Below are 22102 nucleotides of genomic sequence, written 5' to 3'. Positions count from 1 at the left end.
ATACATTTAATATTTTCATCATATTGTAAGCAAAAGAATGCATCCTCCCATCCTACTTGAAACTTTCGTTTTTTATAGAGGTACATGGTTTCGAGAGAGATATTGCGACGATACGCCACTCGCAGGTCCGAGACAAATACAAATAGAACGGAGTTTGACTCCAGTGAGTAAGAGGGTGGGGGTTGCAGGTAGGAAGCGAGAGAAAAGCACTGCGAGCCACAATGTGCTCGTGAGTCGCATTTTCGCCGCGGCTGCAATAAGCTATCAAGAATTACAAATGAACAGATAATAAAATCCTTACGAACATACCTTTAGAAAGTAAGAGAAAAATTAATGAGGGAAATAAATAAATTAAAAGATATGTAAAATAAATTTTAAAATGTATGTGTGCATATAATGTAAGAAGATCTCCCTATGTATATCTCGTCCTATCACTAGTAAAGCCGATTAAATCCACTTTTTGTGTAAAATAAGTTAAGTACAGTCCCCGACTTGTCTTTCCGTTCCCTGTATTCTACTAAAATGAAATAAGTCCGAAATGTGCATGCAGGCAACACACCAAGTACTTTATTTGAAGAATTTATTATGATTTTTCGTGCATTGATAAAGTTTTAATTCCTGCTTTTACAAAACTTGTAATACTGGTCTTAACTGGTTTTACTAATAATATGACGATAAATAAATTGTACGTTGATAAGTAAGTGATAGCTATATGCTGTCATTCAACATTGTAACGCACTCCAACCAAATAAATAAGTAACTAATGAATAAATAAATGAATAAGTAAATAAATAAAAAGTAAGTAAGTAAATAAGTAAATAAATAAATAAGTAAATAAATAAGTAAATTAATAAATTAGTAATTAAGTAAGTAAATAAATAAATAAACAAACAAACAAATAATATGCGTACTGCAGTTTAAAGAGAACTGGAACATAGCAAAATCTAAACCCGTGAAGAAATGTTACTTCCAAAGGAAATGGAAATATGATTATTTTGTTGTTGAAGACGAAATAATTGCTTGTTTACTGTGACCCATCCAATTTATTTCTACTCGTCATTTCAATATTAAACCACATTTCAACAAAGTCCATATTAAGAATTATGGAATGCACAAACTTTCGGGTAAGTGCATTATTACGAACTGTATATTGATTATTTATTTATATATTGTAAAATTACGGACGTCACTCGTTGTGTTCATTTTGAATTGAAATTAATAGTGACTTTCAAGGTTCATTACTTAAATGTTATAAAAATTATGTTTCCGTAGGTGATGATAGGAGGAAAGTTTTCGAAAATCTAAAACAGGTTAGGTGCAAAGAAATCTCAAAGAAACTACCGACAGAAAATCTAGCATAATTGTAAAACTTGAAACTAGATAACGCATTATAAAAACAATGAATTTATTACAATCCTTTTTGAAAATTATATGCCGCCACTGATCGGCCAGAGAATGTAAATAACTCTACGCGGAAGTCGATCATCCCCAATAGAAGTGGAGTGAGGCTGACATCATATTTCCCCTACTTAACGAGTTCTGCAGGCCTGGTCTAAAGTATATCGTTGTATAGTGCTAGCCGAATAAATGCTTACTTCCTGACAACTAGCTAATTGATATAAACAGAATAATAATAATAATAATAATAATAATAATAATAATAATAATAATGATTTATTTTAGCTGGCAGAGTTAAGGCCATAAGGCCTTCTCTTCCACACAACCAGCAAAAAGTGTATATACATATGCATGAACTTACAAAGAATTCAACAATTTGATTTAGATGAGAGTTACATGTATACAAGAGTTATTTACGAGTTAAACAACAAAATACTATGTACTATTAATTAAACACTGAAATAAACTGGGTAGCAGAATTAAACTAAAATACATAGAATGTTAATATATTTCAAATTATATTAGATAATAGAAAGAGATTATTATGAGACAATTTTGAAAATGCAGCACAATCAGGATGATGTCTAAAGAAAAAAAGCAACAGTGTAGTCAGTAATATTTTAAATCAGTATGATTGGAGTGAAATGCTAATAAGGTTATCTTTTAAGCTGTTCTTAAAGGTGTTTGTTGTCTTGCAGCCCCTAATACTTTGTGACAAGGAATTCCATTGACGCAAGGTGGATATTGTAAAAGATGAGGAATAACAAGATGTTCTATGAAGAGGTATATTTAGCGTGCCACAGATAAGTGATCTGGTATTTACGTCGTGGTTAGAGTATAGATAAGAGAAACGAGACGAAAGGTAATTTGGTGTTGAGGTGTGCAGAATTCGAAAGAGTAAAGACAAAGAGTGTAAAGTTCTGCGTTCTTTAAGTCGGAGCCACGAGAGACTTGCGAAGGACGGTGATATGTGATCATATCGTCGGATGTTGCACACGTATCTGATGCACATATTCTGAGCTCGCTGTAACTTGACTGACAGTTCAGAACTTAGATCACTTAACAAAACGTCACAATAATCGAAGTGCGGCATTACTAGGGTTTGTACTAGGGTAAGTTTTAGTTGCTGGGGCAAGAAGTTTCTCAAGCGACTCAAAGAGTGAAAGGAGGAACAGATTTTCTTTATCGTTTCTTTAACTTGAAAATTCCAACTTAGATTATTATCAAAAAAGAAGCCAAGATTTTTTACGACAGATGAATAAGGGATTAGCGTGTTGTTAAGGGTAACAACTGAAAGATTACTGTTATTAAGGGAGTTAACTACACGCTTATGTCCAATAATTATGGCTTTAGTCTTACTTGGGTTAAGTGCGAGTCCGAAATTGGCCGCCCAAGTGGAGACAGTGGCTAGGTCACAATTTAACTTGTCAGTCGATTCATTGATCGTATTGGGTCTGGAATGTATGTAAAGTTGTAGGTCGTCGGCATAGAGGTGATATCGGCAATACTGTAAGTTCTTTGATACGTCATTAATGTAGATAGAGAAAAGTAGTGGTCCTAATACGGAGCCCTGCGGCACTCCCGCCTTTGTGTATCGCCATTGGGAGAATTGATTATCAAGTGAAACACACTGTTGGCGGTCCCGTAGGTAGGAGTCCATCCAGCTCAAGGTATTGTCTGATAGGTGCAAAGTTTTCATCTTTGCAAGAAGCAAGTCGATATCAACAGAACCAAAGGCATTGCTGAAATCGAGAAGAGTTAGTGCCGTTACTTCACCCCTATCCATAGCTTCACGGATGTCCTCGGTCACTTTAAGTAGGGCTGTAGTAGTGCTGTGTCCATGCCTAAAACCCGATTGATAGTCATCGAGGAGTTTGTGTTCGTCGAGATAGTTCGTAAGTTGTCCGTGTACAATATGTTCTAATGCTTTTGAAAGAGTGGGAAGAATTGATATCGGTCTGTATTGGTTTACTGTAGAAGGTGTGTTAGATTTAGGTAAAGGTTTCACTAATGCCATTTTCCAGAGTGAGGGGTAGGACCCAATCATAATAGATGCATTGAATATATGGGTGACGGTCGGCAGAATCACATCTATTATTTTATACAGGAGAGTGATATTTATATTGTCTACACCTTGGGCTTTAGATTTCATACATCGCAGCGTCTTCATTACGTCAGTCGGGTTAATGTATTTAAAGAAGAATTTATCCCATACAGGTTGGGGGCAAGATCTGAGAAATTCAAGAGTAAGAGAAACGTTTAATATAAATCATGATGTGTTTATATTTGAAGTGGTGTACATAATTGTCTCCGACATCAATTCGATATGAATTAATAGTTTATTATTATTCGGAAATAAATTTACTATCTGAGCAATATTTCAAAAGAAGATCGATATTTATTTTAAAAAATCCATTAGCAAGAAACAAAAGTAGTCTATGATGATATTTGGTAGTATTGCTGTATTTCGCAGTCGATATAAAAATAAGCCCATTTATTTACCACATCGAAATATAGTTCTCATTTTCCATAAGGAGATGCGACAACAAACCCCGATTTAAATATCAAACATGAATATATACATGAGACATATAAAACACAGCGCACACAAAAAGTGAGCACTATAAAATAGCATTTCCTGTACTTACCCTTCTTCGAAGCGTGGAAGCTGTCATCCCTGGGCACATACTGGATGTCGTACACGAGGGTGGTGCGCGGTAGCAGGTGCTTGTCTTTGTTTATTCTGTAAACCGCGTATTTGAAGGCCAGCTCAGCACTGCTGTCCTTCTGGTCTTCCGTGAAGATGGCCCCTGTAAAGAAGAAATTTTTGTATTGTAATACATCCAATACAAATATTTTCTACACATCTTGAGTTTCCAGACAGTATATTTTAACAATTTCCTTATATCAATTAACCTGTTTTGAATACGTTTAAAACAGACATCAGGAGATTCGGAGAAGAATGCAGAGACGAAATAAGCTGTACTTCGTACATGCACTTTTGTGGCTATATTGAATCATTTATTATCCATTGTTATGTCTACAGAACGAACAGTAAGCCATGTTACGAATTTCAGGAGCTTAATTTTTTTTACATATTTCAAACAGAAAATTTAAACCTTTTCCTCGCTTTTGCTTACGTTTTGAAAAATGTGCTTTAAATGTAATTCTAGTAGCGTATTTTAGGAAAATTATTGAACAAATTCCTGATTTTCTCAGTCAATTTCAGAAGGCAGTGAATTCTTATAATATGTGGTTGAACAAATTTGACTTTTGTATTACTCGACCAAGGCCAGTAGAGTCCTGCAACCCGGAGCCGTGGCGCTACTGCTCCTGCGTTGGTAATACCTCATCGCGATAGTTCACATTACGCCCGCGGCTCCACTCGCCTTGGTCGAGTAATAACATGAATTTGCAGAAATGTTATTCTAACAAATATAAATTTTAGCTCCTCAAAGTAAATATATATTGTACGGAAGCGTGACCTATGTGAAATATATTTGTAAGGCAGTGGTTGCCAAACTTTTTGAAGGCGACAAACACTTTTGGAGGGGATGTTTGCGACCTCCACTCATACCAATACCTAACCGAATCGAAAAGCGGATTTATAGAGAAACTTTATTTCTGGTTAACATCACTTGATAAAATGAATTTGATTCATTCCAGTGCATTAAATAACCCATGGAAAATTTAACTATGTATTACCACAACTCTCAGTTACATTTCCAATATAATATATCGTCAACAATTCTATTCAATCACTTTCTAGCATATGGACTATATAATTCGGTATGAAAGGTTTATTTCGAAAAGAGTTAGGGCCATATTCATAGACATTCTTAGTGCGGTCTTCCGGTGGATGATCAGCAAACTAACGCTTTTCGTATTCATAACCCAGTGTTAGCGATGTGATATGATATGAATCCTGTACAAGTAATCAGTCGATAGCCGGGGCTACTATAGCACGCTCGTAGCGCGGGCTAGCGAAATGTCTATGCATAGCACCCTTGGAGATTATTTTTCCAATTTACTTTATACTTCCTATCGAAGTAAGAAATACTCGTAATAATTATACCCCAACAAAACCAATGCTTAAAAATAAACCACAGCCTGCCTTTCACAAATAAATTTTGTTTCAGCAATGAATAGGTTTGAATATCGTCGTTGTTCCTGCAATAACTCCTATGTGCAAAATATACAATTTTTCAGTAGGAGGAAAAAACATTTATTCATCCTATGGCAGCCGTACATAGGGAATTTTGAATTCTTAAATTTTCGAAAGAAAGAAATATAATTACATATAGGAGATTTTATTATTTGCTGTATCACTATGTAAGTTATTTAATAGAGCAAAAATCTGGAAATCGATAAATATGTTACATAGGAGTTATTGCAGGAACAACGACGATATATTCTTTGCATCGAGTCTGATGTGCTTCGTCAGATCGACTTTGATTGCATCATCAATGCTTTCTCTGTGAAGAAAATGCGAAGGAAATCTTTATAATTTACAAGTAAGATGGATGTACAAGTATTTTGGTTTTAGAAGTTTATTATTTTCTGAATTGTAACATTTAATTTAAAACTAATTTAAACTAAACATGACCTGTATAAGAGTTGCTTATAAACTGTTTGTGAGAGTTTGGGAGCGGCAAATTTTAGCACTGCCTTGGGGCGGCACTATACCTAAATCCGGCGAGAATAAACGTTGATTTTGTATGCAAGTTTAATCGTCTCTAACTTAGGGATAATCGACCTGACTTAGATACCACGAAACCTGCGACATGAGTAGTATAAAGAAAACTGGACTCTTATCACTATGTGAAGACGGTTGTGCACCACTCAGTGACAGCGATCTTGATTGAATTTTTTACAGTTATGTGGTAATGAGTATTGGAACTTTTTTGTTCTCTCTAACAATTTATAATTGTTTAATTTATTCTATAACATAATCTTACATATGTCAGTTTTGCTTTTAAACACGTTTATTTGTTCTAAAAATAAGTAGCGTTATTACTTTCACTCCAGGCAATAGCGCCAGTATGCGTCATACTTTTATTTACTCTTATTTTTGTAAAACCTTGTCACAATTACAACTGCTGAAACGTACATTCCACAGGAAAGAATACAAATGATCAATATCTAAAAAAATCAACATTATTGTCCGTATTTCTAGTCAGTTTTAACTCATTTCTTTGAATTAATGGCGTTAATACTTTCACTTACTCTATATAGGCCTATAGCCTAAATATAAATATAACTTTATGTAATATAAATTTTATTAAAAAATCATAGGTTTCGCATTTATAACGTGTGTACTACAAATTTCGCATTCTGAGTGCATTTCGCATTCTATCGCATATTTAGAATTCATTGAAAAGGAATATACAGGTCGTGAAAAATTAAAGTACAAGAGCGCAAACATTTACAGTCATTTTGCATTTTATCGCTCTTGCGAAAAATCATCATCCCTACTTAGGGCAACCAGACGTCCTCTTTTGTCCGGGAATGCCCTCCATTTTAGGCCTTTGTCCGAGGTCAGGGCGGATTAAAAACATTAAGAAATGTTCTCCTTTTCGTAACTTGTATGCCTGATATTTTGGAATTATCTGATTTGACGCCTTTCTCAAGTAATTTGCCTGTAGGTGGCAGCAGCATCGACGGAATATACTCTTTGCCAATGATCGTAACTCTGTTTGCTTATAAAGTAATATTAAATTCACATTCTGTCCGATCTTTTTATGTATTTTGATAATAATTATAGTTCCCTTGACTTTCATATATGGTTAACTGTAAAATCATTTTGTATTATGAAGTTTTGTTATAGGTATGCTGTAATAAAATATATATTGACATAATTTTGAGTATAATATAGGCATAAGCCTAAATTTAAATATATATTTTCTGTCCTCTTTAATAATTATAGAAGCTCAATACGTAGTAAATATGCATCCACAGATAGTTGCTAACCACTAGGATTGCTAATATCGCCTCATTAGCAGACAATGCGGAATAGTACCGGCACAGTCTATTGTTCCTAGCACCCTCACAACTCAAGCTTCGTGAATGTTTATACTAGACTGTGATTATAGTTCCCTTGACTTTCATATGTAGCTACTATAAAATCATTATTATCAAGTTTTATCATAATTATTTTGTAATATTAACATACTTTTGAGTATGATATAAGCCTAAATCTATACTCTAAATATTTTGTAAGAAAATAGATATTGACGTAATTTATAGTACAGAGTGGGCCGCTCGAATGTACCTAATTTCAATTGTATGTGACTGGTAAACGGTTGAAAATAGAAACCTACAGTACGTTTCTACGAAAGGAAAACTCAACAAGTTTCGGTATGCACATCACCATATCTCTATGTGAGCTCCAGCTGTCACTCTGACGATATCGAAGCAACGAACGATTTCTTGCCAAGCACGTTGGAGCATGTCTTCTGGAATGCTCTCAATAGCCTCTATGATGCGCTCCCGAAGATCACGAAGGTCTCTGACTGGAGTGGCGTACACTTTATCTTTGACGTAGCCCCAGAGAAAGAAATCGTATTGGCGAATTCCACTCGCTTGGGTTTGTCATCCGGCTCCAGACGTTGCATTAGCTGCACTTTGTATGCGTACAGTTTGAGACATTTGTGGACAATTTGTTGCAATATTGATTTTGGTACTTGAAGTTCCCGTGAAGCTCTTCTTAATGACTTCCGCGAGCTTCGCTCATACGCGGCTTTAACATTTGCAACTATTTCGTCGGATGTTCTACGACCACCACCATGCTTCTTCAACACCGATCCTGCTTTTAGCAGTTGGTGCATCATGGTTAAACACTCGCCGATACTCTCTTTGAGCTCTAACAATTGATTTAAACTCCGCATACCTCAATACAGTTTGCTCTTTCATCTGCAGGTTTTCCATGAAGCAACTGCGGTGTCGCCATTTTTACAATCGATACAATCTACGAAATGAAACCTTGTCTGCGCACCATCTACCGACAGGATTCGAAACGTGTTGAGTTTTCCTTTCATATAAACGTTACCGTAAGGTTCTATCTTCAACCGTTCACCAGTCACATACAATTGAAATTAGGTACATTCGAGCGGTCCACTCTGTAAAATATACTAATAATAATAATAATAATAATAATAAAATAATAATAAAATAATAATAATAATAATAATAATAATAATAATAATGATAATAATAATAATAATAATAATAATGTTTTATTTTCGCTGGTAGAGTTAAGGCCATAGGGCCTTAATCAATACAATACATATTTAAATTACGAATATTTATACTACACTTAAAAGGTTCTCCAGCAATATTCTTCAGTTAAGTTAACGACTAGTAGACTACATATTTATTTAAATTTAGATAAACCTATAAGGTAAAGTAGTAACTAAATTTGTGAGCTAATTTAATTCAATCAATAATAATTAATTTGAGTTTTCAGATAGCTAGTAAAATGAATATAGGCTTAAGCCTAAATCTAAGTACATATTTTCTGTCCTCTTTTTTCGAACAATGTCCTCCTTTCTGAAGCTATGTGTCCTCTTTTCTATCGATGTGAATCTGGTCATCCTAGACCCCAATGATCACCTTCATCGCCCACTAAAATTCTGTAACAAAGTCACTGCAGCACCCTGTTTATGTCAAGTTATTCACTTGCTTCTAATTTAATAGGAATATTTAGCGAGTACAGAACATACGTTTCAACTCTGTGATCACTAAAGAAGTCGCGAAAGTTTGCAAGACGTTTATCGCCTTGCCAACGGACTTGAAGACAAGTGAAAATCGCTCTGCATTACTGTACTTTAAAGCTACGAGTGCAGAGTTCTGGAGACTGCTAGGTAGAGATCTTCTTGCTGAGCCGTCACAAAAGACGAGAAGCGAAAAGAATGCGCGAAAGGGAAAGATGATAATATCGGAGAGAATCGTGCGTAACAATGAGGGAGGATGAGGCCTATCCGTCTTCTTCCTCATTAGGGAAACTATCTGGGCCACAAAGTGAATTTTCTTGAAACAAAGAACCGGCTCTCAATAAAGAAAAGGGTTGAGTTTAGAGTGTTATTCAGAATATACCTTCCATCTTCATTCCCTCTGCAGTTTTATTCACCCTCCACCACCTTTCATATAATGTGTATTCTTTCAAGACGTTATTTCTTTTAAAACAGACTTCTAGGTAAAGTCAAGTAAGTCTATCGTTCTTTTCTTCAAGTAAAACGATTGCCCTCTCCGAGTTATTGGCATATGGGCATATCAGCGGAGGTAATTTGGTATGAAAATACAAAAGCGTGCAAAAAATTACACAGGAAAAAGGGATGCTCTGTTGAACATTTTGAGAAAGGAAACTTGGGGCTTGCGAAGCCAGATTAAGTAGCAGTGGTTCCCAAGCTTTTTCAAGGTGCGACCCAAGGTGAAAGTTAGAATTTATAAAACAGTTATATTACCGGTTGTTCTCTATGGTTGTGAGACTTGGATTCTCACTTTGAGGAACGGAGATTAAGGGTGTCTGAGAATAAAGTTCTTAGGAAAATATTTGGGGCTAAGAGGGATGAAGTTACAGGAGGATGGAGAAAGTTGCACAATATAGAACTGCACCCATTGTATTCTTCATCTGATATAATTAGGAGCATTAAATCCAGACGTTTGAGATGAGCAGGACATATGGGCGAATCCAGAAATGTATATAGAGTGTTAGTTGGGAGAGCGGAGGGGAAAAGACCTCTGGGGAGGCCAAGACGCAGGTGGGAAGATAATATTAAAATGGATTTGAGGGAGGTGGGATATGATGATAGAGACTGGATTAATCTTGCACAGAATAGGGACCGATGGCGGGCTTATGTGAAGGCGGCAATGAAGCTGCGGGTTCCTTAAAAGTCATTTGTAAGTTGTAAGTAAGTTCAAAATTGTTTATTTTTCTATGTACAAAATAAATGTGCTAATAATAAGGTATTTTTTCTTTTATTTTGTAAACCATGTCGTGACTCTCCTCTGCTCTTCGCACGACCTCCAAGGGGGTCGCGACCCACAATTTGGGAACCACTGGGCTGACGCTTACCGTTTACATTTTGTTTAAATTTACACTTATTATTTACATTTTAAAATTATTTTTCATACAATTTACAAACCTGATTTAACAACGCACCATTTTGTACTTCACAGCAGTTGCTCAAAATGATGGTCACGAACCTCTAAGCAACCATGACATCGGCATACGAGATTCTGCCACACTTTCAAATATCCCTGGCGTGTTTTTAATCACATCACATGCGGCTACAATCCTTGCGGAAACTTATTCCATGTCCGTGTTATGGAGTTCTTAACAAGTAATTTTAGGTATCCTAATAGAATATAGGTAATCGAGTGGATTCATTTCGGGTGACCTTTCAGGGTGAATAGGGCCTCCCATTTCAATCCAACGACCAGGAAACTTATCATCCAGATGATTGCGAATATTTCCACTGAAGTGAGTTGGTCGCTGTAAATATGTGGATAGATTTTGTAGAATACAAGACCAGCTCAATATGCCATAATAAATCTCCTACCTGCCAGCCTCAACGGCCACATGTATAGTGAGGTTCACGTAAGAACAGTTCCTAGAAGGCTAGTTTGGCCGTCTCTTCAGTGTTGCCAACTAATACCAGATATCACCAAAGAAAGTAAAATCACAATACCATGTGCAATAATAATAATAATAATAATAATAATAATAATAATAATAATAATAATAATAATAACAATAACAATAATAATTAATATAGTATTAACATATAAACGATAGCTTGCTTATTTTCTTATTTACCACATCTCACCTTTATGTTGGGAGGTTTTTTCCTAAATGGTTCAATAATTCGTGAAAGAGTAGGCCTATATTTTCCTCCTGAATCGCTCGCACATTATTTATTTATTTTAAATCCACCACCAAAAGAAGCAAGCTTCCAATTATAGGTGGCTTACATTGATAACTATACAAAATACATAATGAAAAAACAAAACAAATAACACAAACGAAATAAAGATACATAATAGATGCTAGAATATAATATTGTAGTTAATATAGTACCAAATATCAATATAATAATGCAAAATTATTTAAAAGCTAGAGTAAAAAAACTTTATAATACACTTATTCATAATTTAAATATCTAAGAAATACAATTCTTTTTAATATTGTACGACATTTTTTAACTGTTAAACTGAAATCTATTGAGAATCACAGTTTAAAGACGGAGAGTTGTAAGTATTACAATAACAAACAATTGAGAGTTCTTGAAGAAAACAATTCTAGGAATTGGAATAACAAAAGGTTGCTTAAGACGTAATTCTGTTCTTTTTACATTGAACTGAAGGCATTTAAGAAAATCACAGTTATTCAATATACCGTTAACAGTCTTATAGAGTAAAATCTGGCTATTTGTTAATCGTCTAGATTTTAAAGTTTTATAATTAAATTCAAAAAGTAACTGTATATGAAATTTGCTTTACATAAGGCGATATATGATGTTTTTTTTAAATAGAAATAACGTAAAAATCTTTTCTGTATCCTTTCTATTTGCATCTGATGGGACTGGAACTGAGGTGCCATATTATAGACGCATACTCTAGCTTACTCCTAACTAGAGCTTTATATAGAGTATTAATAGTATTTAATTATTTTGTATTTCTGATTATAAATCCTAATTTTCTATATGCATCAATTACCACGTCCATTTTAAAATATAAGTTGTGTGTAAAATAAATACCCAAATTCTTAAATGATTCTACTCTTGGTAATTAGTAGATTAATATGATCCAATTTTAAAATTTATTTTGTCTGACAACATGAAATTCATTGCTTTGACTAAACAGTTTACGATTGACGAGGCCTAACGTAAAAATTATTTTGTTTGATCACGTGAAATGATTAGTACAAACTCCGAAAATCGAATGCTACTTTGAAATGTATGCTTAAGAATACTTACTTCTAATAATTTTGCTATTCTAGTTATAATTGCTGCCTCTGTGCGAGCAATTCCTTCTTCATTATCGCCTTTCTTCAGTTCATTACAGCCTTAATAAATGAACTATAGATTCCTAAAGGGTACTTTAAAGGCACACGCTTTCTTTCTGCCATGCTTTGGAATAAATAATTGTAATACAAATTTAAAGACAAAAGACATCAATTAAAATGTGAAATTGCATTTCCATCAATCATCCAGGTACATTCATCACACCGTATGTTATATTTATTTATACTTATCCGACTATAAACTTGAATTGCAACCACAACGCAACACAACACATAAAATAACTGTTGTGTATTAATATTAATACTGATATTAATTAATTGTTAGTATGTTCAAATTTCACTAGCTTACAATAATCGGCACAAAAATCTACAACAATTTTAATTTTATAAAATTTCACTACTGTTCAATGGCTGTTACTGCTGCCAACATAACATTTACAAAATCACTACCTATTAGCTATTTCTGAGCACCGAAATTCGAAACGAAGTTGGCAAAAGAAAATTCAACCTTCAAACTATAAAATCATTATAATCCATTAGCATATGTAGTAATGGGGGAAAAATGGTTAGGTTTCACCTTAAGGGTATTAAGTAAGCTGATCTGTACTATACCCATGTCCTTGCGATTAGTGCAAAGAATTTTGTTTGAGTTCTAGGAGGAAGTATCCTTTGTTGTCCACGACAGAACGTGGCTGCAGCACGATGGAGGACCGCCTCACTTGTCGCCCAGAAGTACCCAAAGCAACGCGTAAAACCAAGATTATGATTTGTGGCGACTTTAATTGGAAAACTACTGAAAATTATGACGGACAACATTTCTGAATGATAATCATGCAGTTCTTTTGTAATTCCTGACGAACATCATCATTAAGGGACTAAATTGTGTACTGTGTACTGATACCTATCCAATATGGCGGATAGTCAGTAACAGCATACAAACCGCTCCTAGTTTAGACGTTGTTAAGAAGGTGAATATCTAGTGTTAAGTGTTAGAATAGTGCTCATCCAGTTTATAAAGTGTTACAGAATTATTGTGCTTATATACTTTGCAATCATGCCTCCGAAAATGTTAAAGTCTGAAGAAATCGAGGCTACAGTGCAGCGAGTGGTTAAAGAAACGTTTCTAGCCATGATGCAGGAGTCTGGCGCGCTGCAAACGTTAGCCAACCTTATAAAAGATGCGGTAGTGTCGGACCTGCAGCGTAGCATAGACTTCAACTCCGAAGTTATCCAGGACCTGAAGCAGACTATTGAGCAACGGGACCGTAAAATTGGTGAACTGGAAAGAAAAGTGGACGATCTCGAACAATATCAGAGAAGACAATGTGTCAGGATCTTCGGGATCGAGGAGGAGGTTGGCGAGAATACCGACAAGCTCGTGGTGGAACTGGCAACGAACATAGGAGTGGAACTGAAGGTAGAAGATATCGACAGAAGCCACCGGGTAGGCCGCACGACTAGCGACGGTAGACCGAGGCCTATTATTGTCAAATTCTGTAGTTACAGGAAGAGAAGTGAAGTTTTCTTTAACAAAAAGAGGCTGAAGGACTCCGGAATGACCCTGAGGGAAGATCTGACCAAGGTAAGGCATGGCCTGTTACGGGAAGCGATAGGCAAATTTGGTGTGTCTAGTGTCTGGACTATAGACGGCGTAATATTCGTTAAAGTAGGTAATGTAAAGCACCGGATAACTTGTGCTGCAGATTTGAACTTCTGAACTGTGAGCTGTTGTGCAATGTTACTTTTATTCTTCCTACTTTTTAATTTTCTTTAGTGTTAGTTTCCCAAGACTATATTATTATTATTATTATTATTATTATTATTATTATTATTATTTAATTATACTTTTTAATTCTTAGTCTAGGTTAGATCTACTAGCTTTTCAACTGGGTTTATATTTAGCTAAGTTAGCTAAGTTATTAATTAATAGGAAATCTTTACTTGTAGCAACTTCATATTTTTATATAACTTTTTTTTCTTTTAAGTTGGATACCCTGATTTTTGACAGCAATAATCCGGTTGTCTCTGACAGAACATTGTACAATGACCTTCACTCACACCATTCCCCTATACCTGCTGACCAGAACCCTCTCTCTCACCCTGAAGCATTCAACATTTTAACAACAGCATTTTCCAAGAACTCTTCATCCCTTCACGTAGCCCATATTAACGCTCAGAGTTTGGTTGCACACTTTGACGAAATTCAATCCATATTCTCGAATCAGAATTTGCATGCTCTTCTCATCTCTGAATCTTGGCTCAAACCTACATTATCCTCAGCGACATTACACATAGATGGTTATACGCTATTAAGAAATGATCGTTTAAATAAACAAGGGGGCGGCGTTGCTGCATATGTCAGATCAGATCTCAATCCCAGAATAATACACACATCTCCTGGCGAGTATGCCGGAAAACCTGAAATGCTATTTGTAGAAGTATTGACAAGCTTTCAGAAATGCCTTATTTGTGTAATTTACCAACCCCCGAAGATTAACGATATTGCAGAGATCGAGAGATCGTTATTAGAATTCATCACAGATTATGAACACGTCTTAATAATGGGTGATCTTAACACAAATTTGTTAGCCTCTGATTCGAACTACACTAGACATCTATTGACCATGTTCCAGGCTCTTGATCTAGCAGTCCTTCCCCTTGAACCAACCCACCATACCCAATCTTCCGAATCCCTATTAGACTTAATTATTACGAAGAATGCAGACAAAGTACAAAAACATGGACAATGTGCGGCTTCGGGAATTTCGTACCACGATATTATTTATCTAGTATATTCTTTGAAGTGTCCCAAGCCCACACCTAAACTCATAAAGTATCGTGACTTGAAACGTATTGATGAAACCCAACTACTTGAAGACGCAATAAAGATTCCCTGGGACTCAATATGGACCTTACATACTGTTGACGAGAAACTTGTTAAACTAAATGAGTATATTATAAATTTATATGACAAGCATGCTCCTATCAAATCTAAACGCGTAAAAAGAACACCAGCACCATGGATGACTGCTGACATACGTAGTATGATTACGGACAGAAACACTGCATACAAAACGTTTAAACATGACAAGACAGAAATCTCTTATAATTATTATAAACTCTTACGTAACAGAACTACTCAAGCCATTAGAAACGCAAAACTGAGACATTTTCATAACATCTTGAAGGGGGGAGCTGACCCTTCCAAACTGTGGAGAAACTTACGGACAATTGGCTTAGGAAATCCCAGGACTCAGGTAGACAGTGTGCCAGTTTCTCTTGACGAACTAAATGACCATTTTGCAACGGTACAGTCAATAACCTTGGATACGGTCGACAAACAGCAGACAGTTAACGAATTACAAATGACTCCAATTCCGGATAGAGAAATATTTTTCTTCACTTATGTCACAGAAACTGAAGTGAGAGCGGCAATAAAACGTATTACTTCTAAAGCTGAAGGTGTGGATAATATTAGTATAATATTATTGAAGAAAATATTGGACATAATACTGCCGACATTAACACATATATTCAACGCCTCACTCATAACTTCTACCTACCCGAACCTCTGGAAGAAAGCCTTTATCCGTCCGATCCCTAAAATTAAAACCCCATTATGTGCAAATGATTTCCGTCCAATTAGTATCCTACCTGCCCTGTCAAAAGCTCTGGAACGTATTGTTCACAAACAACTAATGAACTATCTAACCGAGCATGCCTTACTGGACGAATACCAATCCGGGTTCAGAAATGGACATTGTACGACTACAGCACTACTAAAAGTGAATGAGGATATACGTGAAGCCACAAATGAACGTAAATTAACATTACTGACATTACTTGACTTCAGTAAGGCATTTGATACAGTTGACACGGACCTTCTATTATGTAAATTAAGACTTCTGCATCTTTCTGAAAGTTCTGTTACTTGGTTTGAATCCTACCTTCGCGAACGTCAACAATGTGTCATTGCATGCGATTATTCTTCAAGATGGTGTGTCGTGAAATCTGGAATTCAACAAGGATCAGTTCTCGGACCTTTACTCTTCATGATTTATATTAATGACGTGACTAAAATGATAAAACACTGCAAATACCATATGTATGCTGACGACTTGCAAATTTATTTGCATTTCCACCCTGATGAGACTAGTGACGCAGTAAATAAAATAAACGAAGACTTAAATTCGATTTCACTGTGGTCACACAAATTTGGATTAAGGTTAAATCCAGAGAAATCGCAAGCAATCGTAATGGGACATAATCGTCTACGAAGTACTCTTGATAGTGGTACTATACCACATATAACATTGAATGGGATTATTGTTAAATACAGTGAAACAGTTAAAAATCTTGGCATTTTTATGGATAGCGATCTAAATTGGAACACCCAAGTAACACACACTTGCAAAAAAATATTTTCTCAACTTCACTCTTTGTTTCATATGAAAGAATTTCTACCACTTAGTCTAAAAAAGAATCTTATTCAGACGCTTGTAATGCCCCATTTTGATTATTGCGATTCCTTACTAACTAATGTAAGTTCACTCTTAGCTGAGAGACTACAACGTGTTCATAATGTGTGCATACGATTCATCTGCAATACTCGTAAATTTGACCATATAACACCTTCCCTCCAGTTACTTTCATGGGTGCGTCTGAAGGAACGAAGATCAATACATTCACTGTCTCTTCTATTTAGAATCATGCATACTTCTACTCCGAATTATCTCTTATCGCGCTTTCAATTTCTTACAACTCTTCGAAACCGACATCAAGCACTTCTTTCTATCCCTCATCATAGAACGTCTCTATACTCATCCTCGTACACTGTAGAAATACCTCGTCTCTGGAATTCGCTACCTAATGATGTCAGGGACTGCCGGACTTTATCACAATTCAAAATTAAATTGGAAAATTTTGTCTTGTTTAATGCTTTTTAGATATTGCTAGAAGTGTCGATTTGTGTTTTTTTTTTACTCCAGATTAAAATCGCAAGTTTCTTGTTTATGTTAGTTAATTAGGATACGATTAATTATACTTAATCACTCATTTAAAGTTTGTGTGACTGCAACCTGTGTATATTTTTGTGTGACTTTACTTCGTTTATAGTGTTTTTTTTCCCTTTTTATTTCTGTTATTGTATTTGTATTCCTGGTGTTGTGGAAGAGAAGGCCTGATGGCCTTAACTACACCAGAATAAATAAATAAATAAATAAATAAATAAATAAATAAATAAATAAATAAATTGAGATTGTAGAGCATAAACTGCGGTTTCAAACTTACCTTCAGATTTACTGTCTCTAATGTTTCAAAAACTTCACAGTTGCCTATTTGGTAGGCATTTGACTTAAAGAGGACTGGAAAATTCAGGAAAAAACCCCGAACGAACAACTTGTTCCAATAAGAATTTGAACCCATACTCGTTAAATCTGTCCACCACTACTCAACAATGGCGGAATCCGGAGTAGAGATGGGAAAAGTTGTTATTTTCTCGTAACGGTTCCAACTGTTCCAGTTCCTTGAAAATACTAGGTTCCAAATAACAGTACCATATGTAACTTGTGTCTAACCACAAGGTGCACAGTGGTATCTTGGAACCGCACGGTTGACTAGTATCTGATGGAACGGTAGTATTTTGGAACAGGTACGTACTACTAGTATGTAATGTAAAAGTGATATTTTTGAACATACACGTACGACTAGTAATATAACAGTGGTATTTAGGACGCTAAATGATCACATACTTCCCTGTATGCCATGTGATGCAGTATGATGCCATAGTGAGCCGAGATGTGAATTCGTGAAAAAAGAATGTTTTCTAATGCCAAATTAAATTCGTAGATCAGGTATGTTCGAAGCAGCAAATGTAATGCAATTTTAAATTTATTTGTAAAGTTTATTGGTCACGAAATCTAAGTGGACCCCAATGGTAAATAAAACCCAACCTATTCTTTCTCTTCTGATAAGCTCAAGTTTACAATAGTGTTCAATTCCTCCAAAAATTAGTAAATAAAAGCTATAATCATTTCGATCGTGCTAAAATTCATATTAATACCGTCGTGGAGAATAATGTCATTGTAATGAAATATGAAAATTTACTATTGTATATTTGTAAATAAAAAAACTTTGACAATAGTCATGTTTCAACAGAATTTAGTTTAATTTCAAGAATTGGTAATGAAACTAAAATTGTAAAATATTTGTAAATAAAACATAACCTATATATTTTCACCTCCCTTGATAAAATTCACAATGTAGTTACTATACTCTAATACAGGCATTATGCTAATAATTGTTTGATAGAATCCTACACTCAGTAACATTAGTTTCAAGATAATGTGTATATTTTTAAAGAGGCTCTTCATATATTTACTAATCTTTTACTTTAGTTTCCAACATTTCTTTCATTGCGACGAAAGGATTCCCAATTATGCTTTCAAACAGTGGCGCCAACTTATATGGGCTCGTGGGATCCGAGCCCACCCAATAATTTATCGTGTTATCATTATACCTATGACATTTATTTAACTTATACATCAAATGTTTGAGCCCACCCAGTGTTTTCTAAAAGTTGGCGCCACTGCTTTCAATAGTGCCAAACATGTTCCGTTCTGTGGAACAGGCGTTGTCATAATATAGTTCCAAACATAAACGAGTATTTTGTAACAGCAAGTATTTCGTACTAGTGTTATTTTGGAACGTAGTATTCCAAGGTGCCGTTACGTTTTGAAACAGTTCCAAGGAAGGAACTGTTCCAAAATAACTTTTTTTTTATTTTAGTAGGTTATTCTACGACGCTTTATCAACAGCTTAGGTTATTTAGCGTCTGAATGAGATGAAGGTGATAATGCCGGTGAAATGAGTCCGGGGTCCAACACCGAAAGTTACCCAGCATTTGCTCATATTGGGTTGTGGGAAAACCCCGGAAAAAACCTCAACCAGGTAACTTGCCCCGACCGGGAATCGAACCCGGGCCACCTGGTTTTACTGCCAGACATGCTAACCGTTACTCTACAGGTGTGGACGCCAAAATAACCGGTACGTTATTTTTTCTCCAGCTTTAATCCGGAGAGACGTTCTTATTTTTGGTATTAGTATTTATTTATTTAACCTGGTAGAGATAAGACCGTCAGGCCTTCTCTGCCCCTCTTCTTGCACGTGTTACAAGACATTTACGGTTCTTCGTTACTCTAACATGGAGGATATGCTTCTGGTACTAGAAATGAGTTGAAATTCAGAATACAAAGAGAAGATATAAATGCACACACAGCGTTTAATTTGTATCTGGGAGGCCACATCAACGTTTGATGTTAATCTACTTAGCAATATAATGAATATCTACCCTTTGAGCTCTTATATTCGACATAGATGAGTTTAATTTTTAAGATCTTCTAATTCTTTGCTACCAACCATTCATCTAATATTTTCCTTCCCTTTTTCATCAAAGTGTTGTACATTTACATCCAAACCGTACCATTTCGAACAGTGTCTCATAAAATTTTTAGCTCATCACAGCTTCGTTTCAACTTATCGCTATCGCGAAGTAATAAATTAATTATACACTCTCTTGACCTACTTTCCTACAAACGAAGGGCGGCTACTTGCAGTGACTCTGTGTTTCTTATGAACTGCACCATGGAATGATTCAGTTTACTTGTAAGTAACTGATTCTGTTTTTGAATATTATTCCAGAGAATTCTTTTCTAGAACTGACAGCAATTTATTAATGTTCGTATTGGGAAATGATAGAATGATGTAATCGTGTTTTACTTCGAAATAATAATATAGAGATTTTTAAAATAGTGCGTAATTGAAATTAGAATTGGAAGAAAATATTTTGGAGAAAAGCTCAAACGTCAAACCTTGCATTTAGAAAAGAGTATTTTGATTCCATTAAATTATTGTCGTCTATTTTTGTGCGCCATATGGCATCATCCAGAAAATTTTAAATGACAACTTATGTTTTTTTTCAATGCCATCTGAAAGAGTATTTACTTCATTGTACTGCTATGCAATACTTCAATTGTTCTACACAGAAGCAGTATAAATTATGGTTTCCATAATAATTTCATTGTTGATATATTTTCTTTGTCCTTATGTTATGAAAACAGTTTTATTGATCAAATCAACATAAAATATTATGTTCTTGACAAAAAACGAGAGAATTTATATTCTGATGATAAAATTATTGACAGAAGGCATACACAACAAAAGATGTGAACACTTTTTAACGTCAATCATTCAGATCAGTCGTTCTACTATATTCCCCAAATTATTTTTTATTTATGTATCTATTTTGCTAACAATTGTAACATAAATACAGGTTATATAAACAAATAAAACTTTAGCTCAACTCTGAAACAGTAGAACTCGTGCTCAGGGACAGATTCCTGAATTTAAATTAAAAAGTACCGTATATAATATAATTTATCTTATGTCTACTACACAATAAGGATATATAAATTTAAATTTACAATTTTTCATTATTTATAAAATCCATACATAACTTTTTAAATTTAATACTAGAACTATAGATTTTTTTTCTCTTGCAAAAGTTCTCAAATTAGCCTCGGAAACGGATGGTCCAAATGTCATTAAAATATTTGGGTGTTACCCTCAACAGTCAGGCCAAAAGTGATGAAGATATGAATAATAAGATTGGTCAAGGAAAGCGGGCCATAAGACAATTAAATACACTCATGTGGAATGACAAGGTAACTAGGAAAACCAAGACAAGTATATATAAAACTATAATAGAAAGTATATGTACCTATGGCTCTGAAACTTGGGAAATGAGAGACAGGATGAAGAAGAAATTGTTGGCTTTAGAAATGGATTACTGGCGCCGTAGTTGTCAAATTTCGAGGATGGACCGCATTAGGAATCAGGATGTCCGTAATATAATACGGGTATCAGGAGATATCTTACAATCAGTGGAAATTAAACGCCTGATATGGTATGGGCATCTCCAGAGAATGTCAGCCGACCGCTGGCCTTCAACTGGACTCCCCCGGAAAAAAAGAGAAGAGGAAGGCCAATGAAAAAATGGAGCAAGGAGGTTCAGGAGGATATGGTCTGCAGGGGTCTACAAATGGGCGATTGGCAAAACCGGAGTACCTGGAAGTTGAGAGGCGAGAGACGGCGACAGCCGTAAAATTACTCGCAATACATACATACATACATACATACATACATACATACATACATACATACATACTATTAGAATTGACAAGATTAGGATATTTAAATATAAATTTCTTATATATTCTTGGGCCTAAATTACTACTACAGATCGGGAAAAGAGGACACGTATGGTGGCCTGCAATGTCACCTGATGTTTGTCCACTGATTAATGTTTATGGGGATATCTGAAAAGTATGGTGATTGCTTTTGAGACCTGGAGTTGGTACTGTGCCCTAACCATTATCAAATACTAATAATAACAATAATAATAATAATAATAATAATAATAATAATAATAATAATAATTTATTTTATTTTATTTTACCTGGAAGAGTTAAAGCATTAAGGCCTTCTCTTCCACTGAACCAGATCTACAATTAATACAAGTACTTATCTAAGTTAGCAGTTAATCTGAATACATTAGAAATGTAAAGATAATTATTTAGGACTACGATTTATGAAGTAAAAATGCAGATAGTAAATTAAAGATAT

At 35.0% G+C, this 22102-nt stretch overlaps 1 protein-coding gene across 2 annotated transcripts in view; it reads right to left on the bottom strand.

Annotated features, from left to right (window-relative positions):
* The window catches only part of LOC138698379 (glutamate receptor ionotropic, kainate 2-like), a 1224444-nt gene that overhangs the window by 622929 nt on the left and 579413 nt on the right, over positions 1-22102 (bottom strand). For both annotated transcript variants that reach the window (XM_069824251.1, XM_069824250.1), the window contains exon 3: positions 4047-4208. In XM_069824251.1, coding sequence (XP_069680352.1) covers positions 4047-4208 — 162 coding nt within the window. The remainder of the gene's footprint in view (positions 1-4046; positions 4209-22102) is intronic.

This window comes from Periplaneta americana, chromosome 4 (assembly GCF_040183065.1).
Source record: "Periplaneta americana isolate PAMFEO1 chromosome 4, P.americana_PAMFEO1_priV1, whole genome shotgun sequence".
Taxonomy (NCBI): Eukaryota; Metazoa; Arthropoda; class Insecta; order Blattodea; family Blattidae; genus Periplaneta; species Periplaneta americana.
The sequence above is the reverse complement of the archived record's forward strand: the minus strand, read 5'-3'. Positions and strand labels throughout refer to the sequence as shown.